The 27,215-nt window shown below is 32.2% G+C and overlaps 2 protein-coding genes across 7 annotated transcripts in view; one reads left to right on the top strand and one right to left on the bottom strand.

Moving 5' to 3' along the window:
- Positions 1-12,948, bottom strand: part of LOC105679073 (serine/threonine-protein kinase dyf-5) — a 142,153-nt gene extending 129,205 nt beyond the window's left edge. The window contains exons 1-10 of one of the 5 annotated variants that reach the window (XR_010889177.1): positions 12,724-12,938; positions 10,084-10,245; positions 9,729-9,850; positions 9,429-9,641; positions 8,645-8,992; positions 7,480-7,644; positions 7,191-7,316; positions 6,826-7,095; positions 3,736-3,953; positions 2,760-3,540 (exon numbers count right to left, since the gene is read on the bottom strand). Coding sequence is in view for 4 of the 5 variants with exons in the window: in XM_012378859.2 (XP_012234282.1) it covers positions 3,428-3,540; positions 3,736-3,953; positions 6,826-7,095; positions 7,191-7,316; positions 7,480-7,644; positions 8,645-8,992; positions 9,429-9,641; positions 9,729-9,850; positions 10,084-10,245; positions 12,724-12,783 (1,797 nt within the window). In the remaining variant the exon portion in view is untranslated. Of the gene's footprint in view, positions 1-1,803; positions 3,541-3,735; positions 3,954-6,825; positions 7,096-7,190; positions 7,317-7,479; positions 7,645-8,644; positions 8,993-9,428; positions 9,642-9,728; positions 9,851-10,083; positions 10,371-11,055; positions 11,732-12,723 lie in introns of those variants that run through there. The other 4 variants (XM_067351532.1, XM_012378859.2, XM_012378868.2 and 1 more) reach the window with 4 other exon arrangements.
- A 10,775-nt stretch (positions 12,949-23,723) lies between these two features.
- Positions 23,724-26,960, top strand: LOC105679035 (oxidative stress-responsive serine-rich protein 1). 2 transcript variants are annotated; one of them, XM_012378818.2, is made up of 3 exons: positions 23,724-23,989; positions 24,170-24,270; positions 25,439-26,960. In XM_012378818.2, exons 1-3 carry the CDS (start codon positions 23,966-23,968, stop codon positions 26,142-26,144), a joined length of 831 nt encoding a protein of 276 aa, XP_012234241.1. In that variant the 5' UTR covers positions 23,724-23,965; the 3' UTR covers positions 26,145-26,960. The 2 variants fall into 2 exon arrangements, with proteins under 2 accessions (XP_012234241.1, XP_012234235.1); XM_012378812.2 differs by having other exon boundaries at positions 23,730-24,270.
- The last annotated feature ends 255 nt before the right edge of the window (positions 26,961-27,215 follow it).

A 27,215-nucleotide genomic window follows, 5' to 3' on the forward strand; every position in this document is an offset into this window, starting at 1 on the left:
AAATCGGCAAATGATCAACATAGTATCAGTCACGATAGTAATGCAATAAAAACAGGAATAATTCAAGAATTGAAAAGGTAAATTTATTTATATTGTTGCATATAAATTATGTTATATTAAATATTGTTGCATATAAAAATATAACCAAAGTTATTTTATTGTTATTTTATATTCAGAATGATCGAAGGAGGTTTTCACGCAATAAACAAAATCCTTAGGTAATCTTTAAATATTTTATCAGTAAATAAAATTTTAAAATATTTATATAGTTATTAAATTACTTTATACTTGCAGAAATCAAGAGCAGCATTTAAACGAAATAAACTTACAATTAAAACGGAATAACGATACATCAATTCCGAAAAAACCGGAATACTTTCCGATGCAATCGGTTGAATGTTTAGATAAATTCGAGAATTGCTCTACTGAAGAATATCAAAATACGGTTAGTATCTTTACTAATTTTAACAAATTAAATTAAATTTTTAAATTTGGTTTTATAAAATTCCTATTTTTTATTTTCTATGATTTTTATTTTCTATTTGTATTTGTAGGTTTCATATTTTATTTTCCTTGGTGGATTGAACCCTAAAGAATGTGTAACTGCTATGATTAAAGAAAGTATCACAGACGACTTTTCCGTGAATATTACATGGAGTGGATATGGAAATACAGTAGAAATTGCTAGTCGCAAATTAACAAGAGCTATATATGGTAAATTTCATATCATATACTATGTGCATAAAATTAATACGTTTATGTTAAGAAAGAAAATGTAATTTTCAGAAGCCTTAGCAAGGAACAACAATTTTCCCAAACCAATGGTCACAGAACTTCAAGAAGCTATAACTGAAGGACTTCGCAATGCAAAGCAACGAGTAAGGAATAGAGAAAAGGAAAAAAATGATAAAAGAGAAAAAGGAAAAAGAAGGGTTTTAACCGAAAAAGTAAAAGAAAATTTGAATATCATAAATTAATATAGTTCAATTTTTATTTCTTATTGAATAATTTTACTCAATAACTTCCATTTCGTGCATCTAGTAATTTCTGACTCTTATCTCCATATTTTTAATTAAAAGAAAATATTGTAAGAAAAAGAAAGGTTTTGAAAACGTTTAATTTGATGAAAACAGTAACATTTTATAATTATTTTCCTAAGATATTAATTTTTGTAATCGAAATTTTAAGATTTTCTAAATAACTAAGAATTTTTTTGTTTTAAAAGTTTTTTCTTATTATTATAAGTTTATGCTTTACGTTCTTTATGAGTGTTAGGAATATATTTATATACAATTATTTTCGAGAAGTTTACTTTTTGTTTAAAATTCTATGTACTAAATAATATAATGTACAAGACAATATAATGTATAAGATATAAAATGTATTTAATACTGAATGTACTTAATAAATGTACTTCATTAAATAAATAAACTTGCTAATTAAATAAATAAACGGTTTATTTAATTGTTATTATTTCATAGTTATTTAATTGTTATTAGCTAAATTATTTCCTTAAAATTTGCTGCAAATATTGCGAAATGTTTTTACTGCATTAAATTGTCACAAATATTAAAGGTTGAGATTTTATGTTTTCAAATATTGAAATAATTATAAAATATTTATATACTAAATTGGATTTGTATAATTTTTGACAAATGTATTTGCTAAATTTTATTCTGACAAAACTGTTGCGTTATGGCGAATCATCTTAGTGCAATTAGTGAGAAATTTTTTGTCAAATCATGATGTCATTATTGTGCAAAGTTTCCACAATTTTCCTATCGGGGATTGACAGATGTCAAAACTATAAATGATGCCTTGTTCAGCCATTACAGTTGACGATTGTCAAAGTTACAGCTATTTATCACTAGAGAGCGGGTTTCAAGTTATAGACCTAATATTACAGTAATATTTGTTTTTTACTGATATTTATACTTACCTTCTAAAGCTTCACGGTGTTATTCCAAAAGTATTTCGTAACATGCATTATCATTTTGCTAATCAATTAAATTTAATATAAGAATTGCACCAACATCCTAGCAAAGAATTGAATTATATGAATGAATTATATAATGAAATGAATTATAATCTAAGTAGCAGTAAAAGTGTAACGGAAGTACGCTGCATATAATGTATACGTGCAATAGGAAATGTGTACATTGTTTGGTATACATTCTATTTTTATTTTCTAATAATGCCTTATTTGCGCATACATTGCATCAGGCATCGAACGAATATACATCGATTGATATGGTTTACAACATTTTTGCGCCTTATAATATGTCCTATACGGAGAAAATTTTATATCAAAAATTACTATGTACGGCATTAACCGTGGACCATGAAGCCGCGGACCGAAAATTTTTACTATGTTTCACATGTGGAAAACATAGTAAAAATTTTTATAATTTCTTCATGGTCCGCAGCTATTACCGTACATAGTAATTTTTGATATAAAATTTTCTCCGTGTATGACCAAAATTTAATACCCATTAATCGCGTTACTATATTATTGGTCCTTCTAAAAATCTCATCATATCGGATAATTAATTAATATATACAAGATGTACTATAAATATGTACGATATATATGTTACAAATAAAATGTGTGTGTGTACGCGTGCGCGCATACACACATTTATATTTATCACAATAAAACAAACATCCTATACATATAAACTGTTTGTAAATTTTGTCATTTTACAAAAAGCCGAAACATTTTTTAAAAAAAGGCTGAATTTACAAAACACATCAGCAACACACACACACACACACACACACACACACACACACACACACACACACACACACACACACACACACACACACACACACACACACACACCCACACACACACGCGCGCGCGCGCGCGCGCGCGTTGTTTAAAATAAAATGGGACACCCGGTATATGTACATAATGCAAAAATTTTATATCGTAATCTCTCTCTCTCTCTCTCTCTCTCTCTCTCTCTCTCTCTCTCTCTCTCTCTCTCTCTCTCTCTCTCTCTCTCTCTCTCTCTCTCTCTCTCCCTCCCTCCCTCTCTCCCTCTCTCCCTCCCTCCCTCTCAGTGTGTGTGCGCGCGCGCGCCAAATTATTTATTTCTCAAAAAAATAAAAAACTTTTTTATATAATTAACTACCACAGCAATCTATATAACAAACTTCTCAACTTGTATCAAAATGCAAAAATGCGATAACACTGCGACAATCTTACACTTACTCTCCATCTCGAAATATTGTGTTCTATCTGATTAAACAATTAAGCGTGATTTTTCTTTTGTAAAATCATAGAAAAAATGCATTCTTGCAATTTGCATCTCTGTTACAATGGAACGACAACGTACATCGTTCTATCACAGTTAATATTCGCCTTAACAAAGAGCCACCATGATCAATGTAAAAAGAGGAATGAATTTTTCTATAATGGTCATTTTAAGTATTTCGCTGCCCAGTCCGTTCGGCCATGAGGTCCACCGCTGGCTTTGGTATCGAGAACATTTCCAAATAAGTTCGGTTGAAACGTAGGTTTATTGGTAGTCTCTATCGAAAAAAGAATTGGCATTAGTCGATTGTAACATTGATTTTTTTGCATGCACAATTTGTAATGTGCAATTATAATATGTTTTTACTCCTTAGAAAGGGGAAAAATAAGCCTTTGTATTGAGATATTAGATTGATAAACAAAATTCATCAAGTCATTCTTAAAGCAAGGTAGCATTTGTAAAAACTACTTACTGATACTTTGGGTACCGTATACACTGGGATAAGATAATCTTAAGCCTTGCTCGGTAATATAACGATTTCGCGCGAGATAATGTTGTCTCGTTTGATTCTCGATATTATTCCTAGGCCCCCAGAAGGACTCGGTAAAGCCCTCAAATTTGTTAGATGTTGCCTGACTGATGAGTCCATTCAATAGCAGTTTCGATTGGTTGATATCGGAATCTCCATTTCTTGAAAACAAACAGAAAATAAGAGCGTTGAACTTGCGATATATGATAAAAAAGCTACAGTATGAATTGGTAAAGATCTAGGCATGAAGAATTTATTGTGTATTCAGAATTTATGATGAAGATTTTACAAGGATTTGTTTCAATTGTTGTGAGTATTTGTAAAAGTAATATTTATATATCAGAATTTATACATTTCAAAAAATCGTTTTATTTAGTACACATTTATTGCCATCCAGCAAATGCGACTAACATGTTGCAAAAAATTTGATAATTAAAATCATAATTGTCGTGTTACAGCGTAATGTATGCATTACACATAGCACGAGCGAATGTAGACTGATCTAACAAGTTTGTTATTATCGTGAAATGTTTCACGCAGGGACTTGAATTGGATGGGAAACCGATAACCGTTCCGTAACCGTTTGTTTTGATCAAACCGAAATTGGAACTAAACCTAAATTTCGTAAAGTTTATAATATTGGAACCGAATTAGTAAAATTATTTTCGGTTTTTATGGTTTTTTCGGTTCTTTTTCCGATTCCTACTCTATACTCCGTTACTCTTATTTGTTAAATTTTTTAATTATTTATATCGTTCTCCTTTTTTCTTTACGTTACGTGACTTATAATATTATAGTTCTTGCAATACATTCATGCGATAAGGGCATAGCACATAAAAAACATAAGTAGTAAAACTTCAGCAGTAAATAAATTGACTAATTATATGTATTCTCGAGAAAGTTTGACGATGATTGATTAATTTGCTCACTACTTAAGTCTTACTTAAATTATTGCACATGCAATGGATATAAAATAAAAATAAAAAATGAGTATTGATGAAACTTTTACATGCCCCATTTTTTCGCAAAATATTATTTTGATTGGGAATAAAACTGTAAATTTTGTTTTTTTATAAAATCATAGAAAAATAATTATAAAACAGATTTTACATTAAATACTATCAAAAAATGTTTAATTAAGTTTTACATTCAATATTTCTAAAAAAATCTTTCATTAAAAAAAAATAGATTATATTTATGTTAAGATGTAAATATAACTTATGTTAAAATGTATAAATGCATAATTATAATATTATAAAATGTAAGTTATTTGTTATGTGTGTATCAAATGTTTGCAATGCAATATAATATCTTATTATGTGAAATAAAAAATTATACTTGAACAACATAATTATTATTTTTTTTTATTATTTAAAGCAGTGCTCGGAATTAGTCTGAACATTTCAGCTGATTTCCGTGGTATACGCCTCCTTTCCTCTCCTTACCGCGCGCGCCGCAGCCGCTAGGGCCAACGCCGCCGAGCGTTAGGAGCGGCACTATCTGATTAGGTTCTATGAGTAGGTTCTTCTCCCTATTTATTAAAATTTAAAAAAATTTATTAAAATTTATTAAAAATAAATTTTTTTTTAAATTTATTAAGTGGAAATATTTCAATAGATTTCTACGTCACCCATGAGGTACTAATACTGACACGTTTTTCAAAAAGTGGTTTCTATCTACATTATTGCATCAATTGTTCATTCTCATAAAAGGCTAAGAAAATCTAATTAAGAAAATCTCTTTTATATATATTTTTTTTTAAATTAAGAATTTATTTTTATCTTTAGTGGAATAGGTCTACGGGGGAAACTACTTAAAAAAAAACGCGTCAGCATTAGTATCTCATGGGTGACGTGGAAATCTATTGAAATATTTCCACTTAATAAATTTAAAAATAAAAAATTTATTTTTAATAAATTTTAATACATTTTTTAAAATTTTAATAAATAGGGAAAAGAACCCATTCATAATCAGATAGTGTCGCTCCTAACGCTCGGCGGCGCTGGCCCTAGCGGCTGCGGCGTGCGCGGTAAGGAGAGGAAAGGAGGCGTATACCACGGAAATCGGCTGAAATGTTCAGACTAATTCCGAGCACTGATTTAAAGCTATTTTTATATTAAAAACCTATTTTCTTGTAACTCTAATTATCATTTTTTCTACAGCTACTTTTAGTGTATTAATTGTATTAATTGTATTTAGTGTATTAGTGTATTAATTCTCTCTCTCTCTCTCTCTCTCTCTCTCTCTCTCTCTCTCTCTCTCTCTCTCTCTCTCTCTCATTGCAATATCAATTATAAAAATCTGTCATTTAACGTATTTATAAATTGTATGCACTCACTTTTGCGTATTTAATACGCTAAACGTTTTATGTCCGTTTCTAATGTGAATATTTCTTTCTTAAATTTTTGTTTTTGATTTATAAATTGTGTATAGAGTGTGTTACTCAAATATCTTTTTCAAATATTAATTTTAATCTAAATTAATTGTATTAAAAAGAATTTTAAAAAACCGTAATCAGAACCAAAAAACCTGTTATTTAAAGGGTTTAGATTCTTTTTTATTAACTAAAAGACCGAAACTGGAACCGGAACAGTTATTAAATATTTTATTGGGCCGTAATCGTAAACCGAATCAAAATATTATATCGGTCTGAGTCCTTGGTTTGAGTATATTTGATAAAACGAATGAACAGAGTTCGATACAAGTATAAAAGATATGTATTGAAATTGATCCAAGACACCCGATAAATCGCCTCAATAAACTTGGAGATGCTTAAGAAATATATATTGAATAAAAATGAAATTCTGAACAGCGGCGCAACATTGCATATTAATCAAAGTATAAATCGATCTGTGAATAATAGACTCGCTCCGCGTAAATTGCTCGGTTTTTTACAAATGGCGCAAATTCAAGCAGGTTCATCAAGAGGCCGGAAAATCTATTCTATTTGATGCTCGATTGAACCAAGAATTGATTATCAATATAGTGCACACGATCAGAATTCTCTCGACTAGATGTCGGAACTTTCTATACCTGGGTGGCAAATTTGTGCTCTGGCCTGCGACGTACCGAGCCACACTGAGGTAGTGTTGTTTCGCTGAAACCTTGCGTAAATTTTTCATCTGATTCGATTGATTCCACATTCTCGATGGCGATTCTTTCCACACTGGTAGCGACCAATTTACATTGCCATGCTTTAAGTTATCAGGCTGCTGATAATTAGCGTTCCAATTGGAACGATTTTCCTTATATATTCGGTCGGGGACAAGCATCGCGCTCGAATCTTCTGGGATGATTTTGCTCCTGATGTACATAATCAAAGAGAATTAAATAGAATAAATAGAAGATATATAGCACACATATGACGGAAAATAATCTAAGAAAATTGTACAACGCACCCCAAAAGATCAGTAAAATCTTCGTCCCATTTGAAAGCGTTACTGTCGCGCTTACAATTATTGTAATTCAATAATGGCAAGGCTGCCGTTTGTTGTTGCGATTCAACGATCATTTTTTCAGGCGCTCTATAAATATTAGATTACAATTTTGTGTATGTAATAACACAATACAGAACTTTTGCAGACTATTATAGTATGGATAAAATGCTTGTAAAACATTACTCATTATGATTGTAAAGTGTGAATTTTTGTTTAATTATATCACAGTAAATATCACAGTATATCTTACCTCGATTCAACTAAATTATTAACGAGATTTTTCTGAGGATAATTGTATTGCTTAGGCGTAGGCGGTGGAAGATTTATTTTATTCATAGCGATTTCTCGTTGAGATACGACACCAATCTTCTTGCTATTAATGATACGCGGATCACCAACTTGAAAATACGGATACCTGAAAACAATCATGACGATGATCATAACTTACAGCCTCAAGATTCATTGTTATTAGGAATCAAGGTTGAGAAAGTTACTTTATAAAAGTAACTCGTTATCGTTACCGTTCTTTTTTCTAAAAAGTAACTCGTTATCGTTACTCGTTACCAATTTTAAAAAGGAACTCGATACCGTTACCGAGTTCTTTTTTCTAAAAAGTAACTCGTTATCGTTACTCGTTACCAATTTTAAAAAGGAACTCGATACCGTTACCGTTACTCAAAAAGTAACGAATCGTTACAATTTCCGTTACTTTTTTTATATATAATACAAATTTTATGCAATATTTTTCTAATATAAGATTAAATTGAATACTACAAATTTACAGTAAAAAAAAAAAAAACATTAAAAATTTTTAAACATTATTTTTCATTAAAGTAACAAAAATGATATAATTTTAATAATGATATCGTTATTAATATAAAGTATAATAATTTTAATAATATATAATAAAAGTAATAATTTTGATAATAAGATATTTTAAATAAGAAAAATTTTTAAAATAAATTGTGAACAAGCTTTCTTAAAAATTTTTAGATGCTGTAAATATATATAAATTAAAAAGTTTTCTTATTGTTAGTTTTTCTATAAATTCGTAGATATAAAGAGTAAATTTGAAAAATGTAACGATAAAAGTAACTGTTACATTCGTTACTCGTTACCGAAAAATGTAATAAAGTTACTTTTTTCGTTACAAAAAAATTTTGTAACGCCGTTACCGTTACAGTTACAGAAAAAAAGTAATTGTAACGGTAACGAAGTTATAAGTAACGCGTTACTTCCCAACCCTGTTAGGAATCTACTTAGAAATCTTTGCATGCATCAGAAATATATTAAGTAAGTCTGACAGACGTTTCAGAAATATGTTTTTTCTTCATGATAGATGGAGTCTCTTCTCTAGTTCTACTATTACTACTACTACTATTAATTTATTAAATTTACATTTGAGCTGTATATACCTGAGCGATTGTTGTGCTGTTGGTCTCTTTATAGGATTCCACTGTAACATATCTTCCATGAGTATGACCGCCTCTTCACTGGCATTTGGTATTAAAATGGCCAGTGATGTACGCGTAAAATTTGGGAATTTAAAATTCATGGCTGCAGCCAATTGGTATCCCTCCGACCAATCTTCTTTGTCGGGTGTTCCGATCACGGAACATATTTTGAATATTTCATCTATTTCGCTTTTACCAGGAAACAAGGGCCTAAATGTATACAACTCGGCCATTATACAACCGACCGCCCAAATATCAATCGGACTGTTGTAGGTCGTAGAGTGTAGCAACACTTCCGGTGCTCGATACCTGTATAAATATACATTAACAAATTAGAAAAATTAAGAGATCAGAATTTAAACAATATTAGTTGATACCGATTACCGAATTTGATCAAGATCAATACTAAGTAATAATGAAGAATATTATAAAAATGTTTTTTACAACGCAATAATATAATAAACGACTCCACGTAAGCAATAATACTTGTCAAACTCATAGTCATTAGTGTTTCAAGGTCCAAATTAGATTTTTGCCAAAAAAATATAGATTTACTTTGAAAAGTGACCACTTTTATTTGAAAGATTCAATACAATAATCTAAAATTTAATTTTTTCAGTTTTACAATTATTTTTTAATTCTTCAATTCTAAAATGAGTATTAGATTATTATTATGTCGGATGCAATCGATGTTATTTTATGTTCACAAATAGTGCAGTTGTATCGCTATAAATTGTATCATTACCATCTCGTCGATACATAGTCCGTATACGGAGGTCTTGATCGGATCTCTCTCGCTAGTCCGAAATCAGCGATCTTTACTAATTCGGGCCCCATACATAACAAATTTTCTGGTTTCATATCGCGATGAAAGAAACCATGTTTATGCATAAATGCAAGGCCTTGCAACACTTGATATACCATATTCCTTATTACTGGCTCAGGAAAAAGTTTGTCTCTACAATTTGAACATTTTCTTTAATAATATCCGGTTTCAAATAACATGTATAGTATTTTTATAATGATAACATTTTTGTAGACATACCTATCCTTCATTAATTGATAGAGGTTTTCTTTCATGTATTCAAATACGAAATACAACACGTCGTTCTCCCGTATAACTTCTTTAAGTTTTACAACATTAGCATGACTGAGCTTTTTTAATGACTACAACAGAAAAGAGAAGAGAAAAGTAAAAATCATCTATGGACGATTGTTAACTTTATTGTAAAATATAATCGAGGGAGGGCAGAAAGAAAGCAAAATTATAGAATAAAACAAATTAAAATGTTACATCAGTTTAATAACACTCGTCACTGTTAAATTTGCAAGGGAAATTTTGAGATTCCTATATAAAATTTTCCAATTATTCACCTAATTTATACTTAATTTAAACATACCTTTACTTCTCTCAGATTCATAGCTTCTTCCCATGAATAATACTTTCTCTTCATTCTCTTAATAGCGACTTTTTCGCCTGTGTCAATACGTTCTCCAAGAACGACGGAACCGAAAGTTCCATCACCCAATTGGTTCAAAGTTATATAGCGATTCATCTTTATCTACACGTAGATACTTGAAAATTTTCCTATCACTCTCATTTTTACATAATAAATCATATCATTAAAAGAAAGGCGTACTAACGCGCCGCCGTGTCCGGCAGCGTTGCATGTTTTTCGTATTTACACTGCAATAATACAAGTTGGACAAGTTATGTGTAAATATTTTGTAATTTCTCTGATAAACGTAAAAACAAATTGTCGAATCGTACAAATTTAATTTCAATTTGTGTGATTTGACAAATATTAGTTTTATTTAGACAAAAGATGAAAAACTGGATATTTGATATAAGATTTGAAACTGGATATCAGCGCAAATTTTGCGAACTTGGAAGCAAAGCAAATATATTGTATAAAAAATATATTTGTATATTGTTTTCATTATACAATGTAATAAAAAATACCCGTAGCAAATTAAATGTACCAATATAAAATGGTACCAATGGCACCAATATAATTCCTGTTGCGATTTAATCTAAGTTATAATAAAGAACATCCCTATATAAATCTATATTGTAAATTTGAATAAATAGATACAACAGAAGAAAGAAACAAAAAAGATATTCAATTTCAAAGATTTATTTCTATAACTATCTATTAAGTGATTAATTACGTGCAAAGCGCGTAAATAAATTCGATTTAGAACACAAGTATCTTTATCAAATATAAAGTCTTGTTATGAATACTGGGCGCGAGATATCTGAACTTTAAAACAGTATAGAATGAATAATTGATAGCTGATACTCTGCCATAAGATTTGAAACTATTAACAAGATAATAAAACTATTTCTATACTATTAATGTCAATCTTACAAGTAATTTCAATATATCATGTCAAACATCTCTGTTGCAATATTTGCATGTAAATAATGGAATTTGTAATTATATTTTAAGAATAAGAAATTATTGCTAATTGTTATACAAGTTATTTTAAATAGGCGTTTCCATATACTATTAAACTTGTCTAAAAAACTGTATAACAATCTCAAAGCGCTCAACATTACTTCTGTTCAAATCATACAATGCTGTATCTGCAATATAAGAAGTAAAAAATTTATAAATGCTGCTAATGTAGGATATTATATATACAGGGTGTCCCAAAAGTCCCGCAATGGGCAAGATATCAAAAATAAAGCATTTTTGAAAAAAATGTTTCAAATAAAAGTTGTAGGGTTTAAAGTGGCGCATTTAGTAACTCTTAATGTGACCTTGGATAGCGTTGTTAAGGTTACATAAAAATCACTAAAATTTTTTAATGGGAACCCCTATTTTTTATTGTATATTCTTGTAGCTGACCTCGAAAGCTTTCCAAAATACTATAATAAAGTTCCTTTCTAATAAGTATTTTTCGAGTTATAAAGCTTGAAAGTTACAATAGAGTAAAGAGAAAGAAGCGCGTTGACTCATTCTCTTTCTCTAAAAATAGGGATTTTCATTAAAAAATTTTAAAGTGATTTTTACGTGACCATAACAATGCTATCCAAGGTCATACTAATATTGCTACTTAATGTGATACTTAAAACCCTACAACTTTTATTTGAAACATTTTTCTCAAAAATGCTTTATTTTCGAGATATTTGCCCGTTGTGGAACTTTTGGGACACCCTGTGTGTGTGTGTGTGTGTGTGTGTGTATATATATATATATATATATATATATAAAATGCTAATCTTGGCGCAACATTACACCCTTCTCTCCATATACACATATATTTGTGTATATGGGGGGAGAGGTGTAATGTTGCGCCAAGATTAGCATTTTCTTAGGATTGCATGCAATCCAGGTTGTGCAGACCAGACATGCGAGAATATAGATTTTCTTGAATGGTGTTACTCAAGTAAACTGATGCAAATTTATCAAACATTTTGTCTTTTTCTATTCTATGTAGGGAACAATATAATTTTGATAAATATACTTTATGATATACATTGTATAAAACATCTGTAATTTTAATTTGTAATTTTAATGTTAATAGCTTTGATATTTTTTTAAAATAAAAATCAATTTTAAATTAATTAATGTATGTGTCAAATTAAGTCATCAGTATTCAAAAAACACTAAAAGAGGATTGTCTTTAAGAAAAAAATATAAAAATTATTAAAAGTAAATATAATATAAATATAATATAAATAATTTATATATAATATAAATTAATCCACCTCTTTCCTTCACACATACAGTTACTCACATAGAACTACTTTTAAATTGAGATTTGCTTTTGCTAAAAATTACGCAAAATTGTGCGTTATTCTATTCGAATCGGAAATCGATGATGAGAAATGTCAATGCGAACGAAATGTTAGCTAGCAATTTTCAAGTGACCGAATATTTAGATTACACAAGAAATCAAGTCGATAAACGATGTTAGAAAATCGGTGAATTGAAAACTTCATATTTTTATAAAAATCATTGCCATTAGTCACATGTGTGGAAAAAATAAAGACTATTGAATGTAAACAGAAATAAGACTCCCAGACTTACGCGTATTTGATTATCTTCTTGCGTAGTTGTCATTCGCAGCACTATTAATCGAACGACCATAACTCGCGGTCGCTATGGTTACAAAAGAGTCACGAATGTTTACCTAGAAATCCAAGTTGGTATAAAGTAGAGTCCCTGGAAATAAGAGTCAGACAGACTGATCCTATTTTTCATTGGACATGCAACAAAATGGCGGAACCAATCGCTATAAGAAAAATTCCACTCCACAAATACCCCACAGCAGGCGGTAGATTTGAAAACAAAGAATTACAAAATTAATAAAACTTACGTTTATATTAAAATATTTTTATTAAAAGTTTGAAAAAAAGGATTTACAGACATTACAATATATATGTGTAATAATTATTTAATTATTGATACTTAATATAAATAATAACTTTTTATATAAACTATTATATATATATATATATATATATATATATAATATTAACTTTTTAATTATATTGATATAATATTAACTATTTAACTATATTGATATAATAATATTATTGATCTAACTACTTAATAAATGAATGCATGGTTATAGTTTTATTATTATAACAATTTAAGTTTCCTTTTTTGCATTCAATTTTGACTCTAAATAAAATAAAATGTATCATTATTTTATTAAAAATGTTGTGACATTTTAACAATGTATTACATTTAATGTGTTTCATTTTATCATTAAAAAATTGAATTAAATCAGTTTTTGCATATTTTAAATACGGTAAATAACGTCATATTACAAGTTCGATAAAATAAAAAAATATAAAAGTTGCATTGTACACAAAAAACCAATATATTTTGTCTATCTAAGATGAATCAAAAATATTGTAAACTAGCATTATATGTTATGGATCCAGCAGCATTTATACATTCCCACACAGTACACATCCCAGGTAGCATATGTTCGTTTCATGTACGTTTCCTAAATGTATCCAATGTTTCTTAACCGTTAAGCATCAATAAGAAACGTTTTTGAAACCATTCAACAGAAACATTTTTGAAACCATAATTTAAAAAACGTTTTTTTCATGTTTTTAAAAAACAGAAAAAAATTAATGTTTTTAATTCAAAATTATGTATACGTATAATTACTACAGAGACTACATGTTAATTTCTATTTCCAAATGTGCGAATACTAAAGAGGGCGTTGAGGTTAGAATTATCGATTCTCATGTATAGATCATAACAGTGATGCGATGTTTCCTACCGGGCTCCCGGCTTCCGAGCCCCACACAAGCGAGAAGCGCGTACATATGCTGAACGCTTTGCGCAGCATATATACGCATTTCTCGCTTGTGGGGCTCGGAAGCCGGGAGCCCGATAGGAAACATCGCATCACTGGATCATAGCTGTTATCATGGGCTGTTATGACATGACTTACAACTTGACCTATTTTGTATCAAAACGCCGAACGCCAAAATTTATACCAAATATCTTCGCACTTCTGCGGCAAATAAGATGAGTTATAAGCTTTGTTCTTTATTGATGCACTGAGTTCACACTGCACTGAACCGAATTGAAATAGTGCAAGCGGGGACAAGTTAGTGTAAGCTCTCTGGTGTAAGTAAGTATAAAGAACGTTTCAGTGCAGTGATCCAAGATCTGTAGAGAGAAGGTTACCTTATACGCAAAGAGGGACGAGCGGCAAAAGGGGCAAATGCAGAGAGGAGCGAGCGGTAAGAGGGGCAAATGAAAAGAAGGGCAAGCGGCAAGAGGGGCAATGATGATGTCATCTGCGAGCAAAAGCTATCTCAGACAGCTACTGTTTGCAGATGAGACCATCATGCTCTCCCCTTCCTTCATCGCCCCCTCGCCATCAAGCTGTTTCTAGCTCCCCCCTTCCTTCGTTCCTCGCCAACAACCGGTTTTACTGAGGTAACCTTCTCTCTACAGATCTTGGCAGTGATCAACATGACGCACCGCGTAATATTAAATGAATTATTAGATTCTTCGGATGAAGAAAATATAAATATAATGCCACCATTTATACCTCTTTTAGATGACGATGACGGTGGTAAGATATGTATTTTATGTGCAATGTATTATTATTTATTGTTATATATTAATAAAATTAAAATTTGTTGGAAATTTAATCTAATCTAACCTAGTAACTAGTTTTTTTTTTTTTAATTTTGATGAGTTACGATTATTACATCCAATTTTTGGAATGATACAAAGGATTGAACGTGTCAAAATAAATAATTAAATAGAAAATATTGTTCATAATTATGACAATTTGGATTTTATTATGCATTTTCGATTATCGAGGATAGTAGCATATAAACTGATAGATCGATTTAAAGTGTTGAAAATATTTATTTTTTTACAAAGTATATATTATTTTTAGACAGAAACAAAGCTTTAAAGATAATATTTAATTAAATCTTTCATATATATACATATTTTTCAGCTGTTCTGTAAATTTGCAATTATTATTAACAATAAGTATTAGGGGTACAAATAAGTTTTAAACCGTTTTTTGTAGAACATAAAAAAGTAATTCAAAATTAAAATATTCTCCCGCTCTTTTCCGATTTTGTAGTGTTTATATGGTAACATAAAAAATAACAACCAACTTCACGATATTGTTTGTGTAACCTAAAATTGCAGCAGCTTGAAAATGGCGAACGAGAAACAATTTATTCGGCACTGCATTCGCTATGAATTCCATCAAGGAAAGAGCGCCGCAAAAGCGTGTGCATCAATTTGTTTGACTCTTGGAGACAATGTTGTATCCAAAAGTACGTGTAAATTTTGGTTCAGACGGTTTAAAGAAGGTGATTTCGACGTTAGCGATCGTGAACGTAGCGGAACTCCTCTCAAGACTGAGGACGATGAATTGCAAGCATTACTCGATGAAAATTCATCCCAAACGCAAAAAGAGCTTGCATTACAACTGGGAGTAAAGCAACAAACCGTTTCCAACCGTTTACAGAAGATGGGAAAGATTCAGAAAGAGGGAAAGTAGGTACCGCACGAATTGAGCCAGAAGAACAAAGATAACCGTGTCGAAATGTGTCTGAATCTGTACAACAAACAGCACAAAAAGTCTTTCCTGTGGAAAATCGTAACGGGTGATGAAAAGTGGATATATTACAATAATCCCAAGCGAAAAAAAATCATGGGTAGACCCTGGCCAACCATCCACATCAACGCCAAAGCGGAATATCCACGACGAAAAGGTAATGCTCTGTATATGGTGGGATATGCAGGGTGTGCTATATTATGAGCTTCTGCAACCACGTGAAACGGTTGATGGTGATCGCTATAATCGACAACTATTGAGATTAAACGAAGAAATCCGTCGAAAACGTCCATATACTGGCAAAGGATTGCATCCGGTGAAATTGCTTCATGACAACGCTAGGCCTCATGTCGCTAAAACGGTCAAAGAAACATTATTGACGCTTGGTTGAGATGTTCTACCGCACCCGGCCTATTCGCCAGATATAGCCAAGTGATTATCACTTGTTCCGGTCGATGCAAAACGCATTGTCTAAGGTACGCTTCCGGAATATTGAAGAAATGCGAAAATGGGTCGACTACTTTATTAAATCAAAAGACGAAACTTTCTTCACTGCCGGAATTTGTAAGCTGCCCGAAAGATGGCGCAAGGTCATAGATAATAACGGAGAATATTTTGATACTTAAATGTATTATTGAATTTCTGCAAAAAAATCTTGAATTTTCAAAAAAACGATTTAAAACTTATTTGTACCCCTAATATAATTTTATGTTACACAAATACAGCATAAAAAACTTTTATATACATTTAGCTTCTCTAAAAAGATAAAACTTTTCACATTTAATAAAAGTTAGTACTATCACAGCTTAATCTTCTGAAATTCAGATTATTAGTACAATTTCAGTGCTTATAATTTAATTTTAAGAGAATTATTAATTACTTTAATATTAAATAGGTTACTTTAATATTTATAATAGATTATGTGTACTTTTTAAATTTTCCACCATTATCAACTTACCCGATTCTCGCACTGCCCTGCACTGCTTGTTCTTACTCAAGACCCAGTGCAACGAGTACCGTGAACTGTTGCACTGACAATGAGTTCTGTTGCACTGCAATGAAGAACGAATTGGTGCACGTTGCACTGCAATAGAGAACGCTTTGGTGTCACTAGTGTACACTAGTGCAGAAAGTTCAGCAATAAAGAACAAACCAAAGGTTTACTGGTTGCACTAGTTCAGAGTTTATCTTTTTCCCTCCACATTGGAAGGAGAAAGATAAACTCTGAACTAGTGCAACCAGTTCAGCTATAAAGAACAGACCTATTAAGCAGCCTTAAGTGCGCATTGCACCAGTGCAATGTAGCGCGAGTGGTCAAATTCAATATTATTCTTTTGACACATCTTCTGTAAGGGTGAAATCAAATGATACAGAAAAGAGCTGCGGAACGGAGAGTGCGTCATTGAGACAGCCAATCACAGCTATTCCGTATGTTCTGTATTAGTTTTGTACGGAACTGGACTGCGGAACTGCTGCGGAGTAAAGAGTGTGTCATTAGAGTCGTTAATTCAAATACTTATGTAAATATTTTTGTTATTAAATAATCAATGATGGCGTATTCAAACAATTTGGTTATGGCAGAAGAAATAAATAATGAAGTAAGTGTAAAAATTTAATAACATTTAAAAATTATCAAAAAAAATTTTAATTAATTAGTATTTTTGATGAATTTTTTAGTATTTTCATGCAATTATTGCCAATTCAAGTTGCCCAAGCTGAATTATGATTTCCTTCAGCATTCATATTTTGCACAATTAGATGAAACAGTATGTGCCCTATACGTTTATGATGAAATTATGTATATAAGTTAGTATGTTTAAATATTAAACTTTTTTTTTTTAAATTTACAGTTGTTTTTTAAGTCATTATGTTTATAAAAAATATAACATTTTGTTGATAATATATTAGTGACACTTGATAGTGCTAATTTTATTCAAATGTATAAATAGACAGCCAATCACAGCTATTCCGTACGATTGTATTCCGCAAGTCTTGTTCCTTCAGTTCACATGATACGGAATAAGGAAGTAATTTAATGATAAATAAAAATTTTGAAATAAAAAAAAAAAACAGTTTTTAAAGGTTATGTTTTCTTTAATTTTAAAATCTTTATTTATCATTAAATTATTATACGCAGATAAACTTTTTCATAATTTATAACATTATATGTTACTTTAAAAGCGCTACAATTATAAAAATGTTTGTTTTCTTAAATTTTATTTTTCGCAGATGCGTCATTGGATTTCTTATTCCGTATCATGTGAACTGAGGGAACAAGACTTGCGGAATACAATCATACGGAATAGTGATTGGTTGTCTCAATGACGCACTCTCCGTTCCGCAGCTCTTTTCCGTATCATCTGGTTTCACCTTAAGGCAGTGATGCAAGATCGAGCATCCTGCATCAAGCACCACATGAGAGGAAGAGCCCCAGCGTACAACTTATACGCTATTGGAACGACGAGCGCACACGGACGCGTGACGTCAGCGATGCTCGCTTGTGTGGTGCCGCCATGATGGGGGCTCTTCCCCTCATGTGGTGCTTGATGCAGGATGCTCGATCTTGCATCACTGCTCTAAGGTTATTTGGTAAGCGCGGCTATCTCCTATAGCACCACCAACACAAACCTAACTACTGTGGCAATCGACGTAGTCAATGAATAACAGACTAACTTTACCGGCAAAGATAGAATCTTATTTACCGACATTAAGTTGCGATTAGCAACAAACAAATTATTGATTAATTAATTGCCATAGAAATAGTTTATTTAATAGTTTATTATAACAACATTAGTATTTTGTTAATTAGTTTTATTTGTTTATCACTCATTCTTCATCTGTACATTGGCTTAGTTTACACCGATTGTTTAGTACGCGTACCAAGTATTAAATCTGCTTCTTTGATTGGTGTAGATGTTACACTAAACAATTTATACCTATCGAAGAAGCAGATTTAGTACTTGGTACGCGTACTAAACAATCGGTGTAAACTAGGCCATTGAATCGTTAACATCGAATCAAAATATAGTTACCTAAAACCACAATTCGATATTTTCTATATTTAAATAGTAGTTCTCATTTCAACCGCTACATAATTGGTGACCCCGACGTGATTTGAAAAATCTAATTGACTTAAAGAGTCGCGGGAGATTAAAATTGTGAACGACATAATCCAAAGATGCCTATTAACCGTTCACCTCCTTCATCGCCGAAAGCATCAACGACTCCAGAGGAAGCATCGGGAACACGAAATATATCGGAAAGAACAACGATGCTGAATAGCGGTCCATCAAATTCAGGTGAGTCTATTGAGATTCACGCGAATGAGTTCCGGTTATTGAAATTACCGATCTTTTGGCATAAACAACCAAAGTTATGGTTTGCCCAGAGTGAATTTAGAGAGTGAATTTTTAATATACCGTATCCGCTTAGATGAAATAAAATTCAGTACCGTAATTCGACATTTTGACGAACAAGCGTTAGTCGCGGTAGCTGAAATTATTGAACGACCGCCTGAATTAGATAAATACAATCATTTGAAAAACGCACTAATTAACTGCTTTACGGACTCGGAAGAAAAAAGATTGCGTCAAGTTTTAGCGAGAATTGAACTTAATGACAAAAAACCGTCAGATTTACTTCGCGAGATCAGACAGTTAGCTGGAGGAGCTATTTCAGACGATGTTCTGCATTATATGGCTGCAACGTTTACCGTATCGCATACAAGCAACTTTAACTGTTGTCGAGGAGTATCCGTTAGCCGAATTAGCCGAATTAGCAGATAAAATTGTTGATCGGGACACAGGATCACTCCAAGTCGCCGCGATTATTTCGTCCACTGAATCAAGTTCTAAATCAGGCAATCTTGTCGATCTTGAGCGCAGAATAGCTGCATTGGAAATAAATCGTTTTCGCGACAAATCGAAATCTAGAAACACTGAAAGAAAACGTTTTAGATCATCGTCAAGAAATGCATTAACTGACAAAAAAGACAAACAAATTTGTTTTTATCACAAGAAATTCGGTAAAAAAACTTTTGTACTATTCCTTGTTCAATATCCAAGTTACTTACTGAGAAGACAGATAAGCAGGAAAATTAAGCTTACCGTTGAAGGAAGAGGCGACAATCAACGGTTCACCCAACAATCGTCTCATTGTCTTCGATAAAACCTCAGGTTTGAACTTTCTAATTGATACTGGGGCTGACATTTCTCTTGTTTCTAAAAAAATATTTCAGAAATCTTCAATTTCTACATTAAAACTTTTTGCTGCAAACGAAACTAAGATAGATACCTACGGTACAAAAACTGTAGCTCTTGATCTTGGTCTACGCAGAGATCTTAAGTGGAAATTCTGCATTGCAAATATCCAGCGACCTATAATTGGTGCAGATTTTTTGAGCCATTATGAAATTCTAGTTGACATAAAACACAAAAAATTATTAGATTCAGTAACTGGTTTGTCACAAAAAAGAAAATTGACAAATATTAACCAGATTACAGTTTGTACAACATGGCATGACTCACTTTTCCACAAAATCTTCGCAGATTTCCCAGAATTAACTTGTTTTGCTCCAATTACAGCAAGTAAAATTCATCAAGTGGAACACCACATCGTCACAAAAGGATCTCCTGTCGCAACTACACCTCGTTGTTTATCGCCAGAGAAGTTGAAGTTTGCCAAGAATGAATTTAAGCACATGATGGAACAAGGAATCTGTCGTCCTTCAAGCAGTCCATGGGCAGCACCGATTCATATGATTCCCAAAAATGGACAGGACACATGGAGATTGTGAGGTGATTATAGAGGTTTGAATGCTGTGACACTTCCAGATAGATATCCTCTGCCGCACATTCAAGACTTCACATCTGATCTCCACGGTAAGACCATATTCTCAAAAATAGATTTGGTAAAGGCATACTATCAAGTTCCTGTAGCCAAGGAAGATATTCCTAAGACAGCTGTCACTACTCCTTTCGATTTATTCGAATTTTTGGTTATGCCATTCCGGTTACGAAATGCAGCTCAAACATTCCAACGGCTCATGAATATAATATTAACAGGACTTGATTTCTGCTTTTGTTATCTTGATGGTATATTAGTTGCATCATCAAATGTTGAAGAACATCACAAACATTTGCGTATCTTTTTACGTTTAAAACAGTTTGGATTAACTGTCAATGTTTCCAAATGTTTTTTCGAAAAAAAGGAGATTTCTTTCCTTGGATATCTTGTGTCCAAACAAGGAATCAAACTTACAAATGAAAAAGTAAAAACAATCATTAATTACAAACAACCTCAAACAGTTCAAGAATTAAGATTTTTAGGGTTTATTAATTTTTACCGTCGATGTTTGAAAAACGCTGCTTCACAGCAAGCAATTCTTACAGACTATCTTAAAGATAGCAAGAAGAACGATAAAAGACCAATTTATTGGACAGAGAATGCTATTAAAGCCTTTAATTGTTGTAAAGAGGAACTTTTAAAAGCAACATTATTATCCCATCCTGCTCCAACAGTTCCATTAATTCTTACATGTGATGCTTCAGACTGCTTCAGATTGCCATTGGCGCTTCTCTAGAAAAAATTATAGGCGGAATTAATAAACCTATTGCTTTCTTTTCAAAGAAACTTGATAATACTCAACGTAATTACAGTACTTACGATAGAGAATTGCTCAGCATTTTTTCAGCAATTAAACATTTCAGATATTTAATTGAGGGACGCCAGCTATTGATTCAAACAGACCATAAACCTCTAGTTTATGCCTTCAGACAAAAATTGGACAAAGCGTCACCTCGACAAATTCGCAAACTTGATTTTATTGCCCAATTTTCTACAGAAATCCAGCATATTTCTGGAAAAGATAATATTGTGACTGATGCTTTATCACGGATTGAAGCAATTTCTATGCCGGTCATTGTTTCTTTAGAAGAATTAGCAGAATTTCAAAAAAAGGATGAAGAACTAGTAACAAAAAGAGGATGAAGAACTAGTAACAGAAGAACTAGTAACAAATCACTCACTCAAGTTACAAAAATTAATTCTTACCGGTACAACAACTCCAATCCTTTGTGATTGTTCGACTGAAAATATACGTCCGTACATTCCACAACTTTTAAGGAGGAAAATTTTTGACGTAGTCCATAATCTATTCCATCCTAGTGGAAGATCAACCTGTAAAATGATACAACAGAAATTCATTTGGCCTTCTATGAATAAAGACATTAAAGAATGGGCAAGAACGTGCTTACCGTGTCAATGTGCCAAAATACAGAAGCATGCGAAAAATATCCCAGAAAAGATAGCCATTCCGGATCATCGGTTCCAACATATACATTTAGATTTAGTTGGTCCGTTATTGCCGTGTCAGAATTATCGATACTGCCTGACCATGATCGATAGATTTTCGAGATGGCCAAAAACTATTCCTCTTAAAGAAATTTTAACAGAGAATGTTGCAACTGCTTTCTTCACTCATTGGATAGCAAGATACGGATCACCGAATACTATCGTAACGGATCAAGGACCTCAATTTGAAGCAACTCTCTTCAAAGCTCTCACCAACCTTATTGGTTGCGAGCGGATAAGGACTTCTGCGTATCATCCAGCCTCAAATGGTATCCTAGAAAGATGGCAACGTACATTAAAGAACGCTATTATGTGCCATGCAAATAAAAATTGGTTAGAATTACTACCTACCGTTCTTTTGGGTTTACGTACCTGCTATAAAGAAGATTTAAAAGCATCATCGGCAGAAATGCTTTACGGAACAACATTACGCATTCCTGGAGAATTTTTCATCGAAGAAGATCTTTCTTCTGATCCAGAAATCTTTTTAAAAAAACACAGGATCCACATGAGAGAAATTAAATCTCAACCGGTAGCACATCACACAAAAAAACACCTTTCTGTCATAAAAATCTTTTTGATTGCACTCACGTTTGGTTACGCGATGATGCAGTCAGAAAAACACGTAGTGTACAACCACCATACTCCGGTCCATTCCGAGTTGTAAATAAGATAAATAATAATGTTTTACTTTAGAAATTGCAGGTAAAAATGTCAATGTCACTGTCGAACGGCTGAAACCAGCATTCCTTCCCAGAGAACCAAATAGGGAACAAACAGATGCCATGTTTTCCTCTACTACTCACGAGCCACTCAGAACATATACTGGTCCAAGGAAGAAGGTCCAATTCGCAACGTAGGACGTTGCTCGGGGAGGAGTACTGTGGCAATCGACGTAGTCAATGAATAACAGACTAACTTTACCGGCAAAGATAGAATCTTATTTACCGACATTGAGTTGCGATTAGCAACAAACAAATTATTGGTTAATTGCCATAGAAATAGTTTATTTAATTACTATAACAACATTAGTATTTTGTTAATCAGTTTTATTTGTTTATCACTCACTTTTCATCTGTACATTAAATCGTTAACATTGAATCAAAATATAGTTATCTAAAACCACAATTCGATATTTTCCTTATTTAATGTAGTAGTTCTCATGTCAACCGCTACACTACTAACATCACTATAGCCATCTAGTGATGAAAAATGTAACTGTACATCCTAGAAAATTAATAATTTTTTGACATTTCGACTTTGGACTTTTATATGTTTATTTAGAGCACGTAAAGCAAAAACAAGCATACTTTTATTATATATTTTGGGTATGCGCTATCGATTGAGACTATTATCAACTCGATCGACCCAGGCATTATTGAGTTCCGATAATCTCGGCTTTCTGGGCTCTTTGAACTCGCGTGAACTTGGCGCGAGACACCACAGTACCGTGTCTCTTGATAGCTCAATGGTCTGTTCAGACTCTTATTTCCAGGGACTCTAGTATAAAGCAGCAGTAGTGCTGCAATCTGTGTTCATTTTCGAGACCTACCATATTCATTGTTCAACACTATCGATAAACAATGCTACCGGTTGTATGTCGTGCTACTTACAAATCAACCATCTCTTTCTTTTCTTTTAGTACCTTTGGGAATCGCTGGTTGTCGCTGCTTCTTGATCCCGTATAGTAGCAGTGTTTATTTATGTTCGCCATCATTGTACGATTAATTGATCGTGAATTTGCGCGCTTCTGAACATTGAGATCAACGTAACGCGTTCTCGGCGATTTTCACGATCGCAGACAAACGGTCACGCAAAATAGTGCACGCGAGTCATGGAGTGAGAAAAAAATCGTATCGAATGCACAACAGTCGGTCAATACGTGTACGTGTCATCGTTTTCGTTGCATTGTAATTTCATCGTGTGTCGTCATCATCGTCATTGTTATCTTGTACATTCTAACCTATCTAAATTTCCTTCTGCTGCTGTCCTCGCTTATTCCGCATCTTTCTCAACGCATTTATCAATTCGATGCTCTGGCATGACGCTACGCTCTCGCTGCAGGCAGCTCGCAGCGAAACAGCGAGCATGGGTGACGAAGATGATGTGCTGCCGGCGCGTCTAGAGAGGCTTGAGATTGATCGTCGTTCGACAAGTTGTCCGCAGTAAGCGTCTTTCTCTTTCTGTTTTTTGCAAATTGTAAAACTTGTGTAATATTGCAAACATTGCATATCGTTTTCACGTTATACGGTCCGTGTCAGAACTATGCGATAATAATTCATATATATTTATGACCGAATCGTGCAATTTAAATGTGTGTATATTTAATTATTAAGGTCTTCACGTGTACGTAGCAATGGAAACTCTAATAAAATTACATCAATTTTAATTTTTAATTTGATACATTTTTAACATGTGATGAAATGAGCTTAATCAATGTTTTGAAAAAAATTGTGTATACCGAAGCTTAGGAGTTGTAATCCTGTTATGGTTGTGATAATTATATGGTATGTAAAAATTTATTAACAAAACAAATTTTTTTCAATTTATTATTTTTAGAGCATAAGCAATTTTAATATTTTTACCAATAATAAAATCTGTGTCTAGATCTGTGTCTAGAATAGCACTGAATAAAGTTGACAAAATATTTTGTAGAAACATGATCACATTGTAAATTAACTACCATTCAATTAAACAAATTTATTCAATTATTTTTACTATTCTACACTAGCAGCTTACTTTCTTTGTCAATCAGTCAATATATTTCCTATTATCCAATCTATTGACTATATATTTTTTATGATTGCGGTCAAGATCTATTGATGATGGTATATTTATTCTGTATTAAATCCTAGGCAATTAACGTGTTCAATGGAATTGGTTGAATAAACTCAATTTGATCCAAATATTTAGATATTCTGTTTTTAGGTTTGTAGATATTGAGATTGTAACACCAGAAATAGTATTTTGCTGATGTCGATAAGTTCTGAAAAAGAAAAAATAGTATAGATATAAGCATTGGAAAATTGTATTATTTTTGAAAGACTTGTGTCATTTATATAAATGATAATTAACAATTGAACTTGCTTTACCAAATCTTTAATTTTGTAATAAGTCTAGAAACAGCTAGATACTGCTTGTAATATTATAGTTGTAAAATGTTTCTTGTGATTTTTATTGCATATACATATATATATATATATCTTATAGATTATGAATACATTAAAAAGGAAAAATTATTTAGAGAATAAACAATTGGAAATAAAATATTTGGATAGATTTGATATTTTTAGTGTGATGTGTTTCTTTTACAAGATAATATTTTTTTTTCAGTATTGCAACAACAGACAAATCAAAACTATCCAAGATCTTTGACGTGAATTCTGACAGCAGTTGCTTATTTAGAAGAAGATCCGTGCCTAATAGGCCTACTATGTTCCCAATCAACACAAAAGGTATCAAGAGTACAACAAACTTCAAGCCATCTAAGAATGAGAGAGTAGTCGAAAAGACCAAAAGGAGCACCGTTCTTAGAGAGGCTATTCTAAAGTTAAGCGTTCCTGGTACTAGTGATAATTTAATGGATACATTATTCAAGAACACATGCAAGCTCAGTATTCCCAGTAAAAATTCCAAGATAATCGATCATAATTCGGTGATGAAGGACTTAAAGACGCTGAGAATCAGTAAAGACTGTGGACAGGCCAAGGACGACATTAGCATTCAGGATGATTGCGAGACTACTGGTAGTTTTCAGCGTGTTCGCAGCAATACAATGCCGAATTTAAAGAGAGGTCCTGGTCCAGGTGGCGGCGAGGAACAACGAGCAACAACGGGTAACAATACACAATCGGACGCGAGTGGTGGCTTGTCTGGACAGCATCAATTGTCAAGTTCACCAAATACTTGTTCAGTGCAAGCGCGAATATCACCACCCTCGTCGAGCGACGTCACAATCGGCGAACTTGCTGGTTATTTCGAAGAATTTGTTCATATTCCAAAGAAGATGTCGCATATGGCGGAGATGATGTATACTTAATAATTGTAAAGTATTTTGAATTAGATGCATATACCCGATGTAGATTGTTTAGTACGCAGTTGATCCGCAGGCTGTGTATACCTGACACTCTATATAATATACCGTATCTGCTTGTTTACGCGTTTAAATTGATTCCTTAAATTATTTTTTAATGGATACTGGCACGAAAAAAGAAACTTACTCTTGTTTTAATTATGTATAGTCTCGAAATTCACTCACGAAATTCAATCACTTTATACGAACTTTACTGGAAGATGTAGTAAGACATTAATATATACTTTCTTCTGTATTTCGTTCTTTATATCGTTTGAGCACTCTGTGTGCGTGCGTGCGTGCGTGCGTGTATGTGTGTGTGTGCGTGTGTGTGTGTATATACACATACAGGATGTCGCTAAAATCTGACTCAACCCCTGGATCTCGGAAACGACTTTAGATATGGAAAAACATTTCAGACAAAAGTTGTAAGATATTAATATGCAATAAAAAAAATGCGGGGTTCCATTTAAGAAATATCGATTACATTGACCTGGCCTTGAAAAGGTCACTCAAGGTCAAGTCCATATTTTCATCATCTGTTCCCCTTAATATCCTACAACTTTTGTCTGAAACGTTTTTCCATATCTAAAGCCGTTTCCGAGATCCAGGGATTGAGTCAGACTTTAGAGACACCCTGTATATATGTACATATATATATTCCGTTTTTGTAGTGTATAAAAAGGGAAAATGGTATATCTGTATTTGAAAAGGAAAAACTTTTGTATTACTAGTAATTAGAAAAGAGTAATTGGTTTTAGAATAAATCGCATAAATTGAAAATTATGTCCAAATATTTGAGCATCCTCACAATCGCAATTAAATATTTTTACACATACATTTATATGCTTTTGCGTGTATACCTTACTTTGAATTATCTTGCATTAGCTATTTATAATTAACAAATAAAATTTGCGCCTTGGACAAATAAATTTTTATAAATCGACAATAAATATGCAAAATTAATATGATATAATATATTTATCTGTATAGGTTTATGATAATTAATATAATAATACAAATTAATATAGTTAAGTT

This window comes from Linepithema humile, chromosome 3, assembly GCF_040581485.1.
Source record: "Linepithema humile isolate Giens D197 chromosome 3, Lhum_UNIL_v1.0, whole genome shotgun sequence".
Lineage (NCBI taxonomy): Eukaryota > Metazoa > Arthropoda > Insecta > Hymenoptera > Formicidae > Linepithema > Linepithema humile.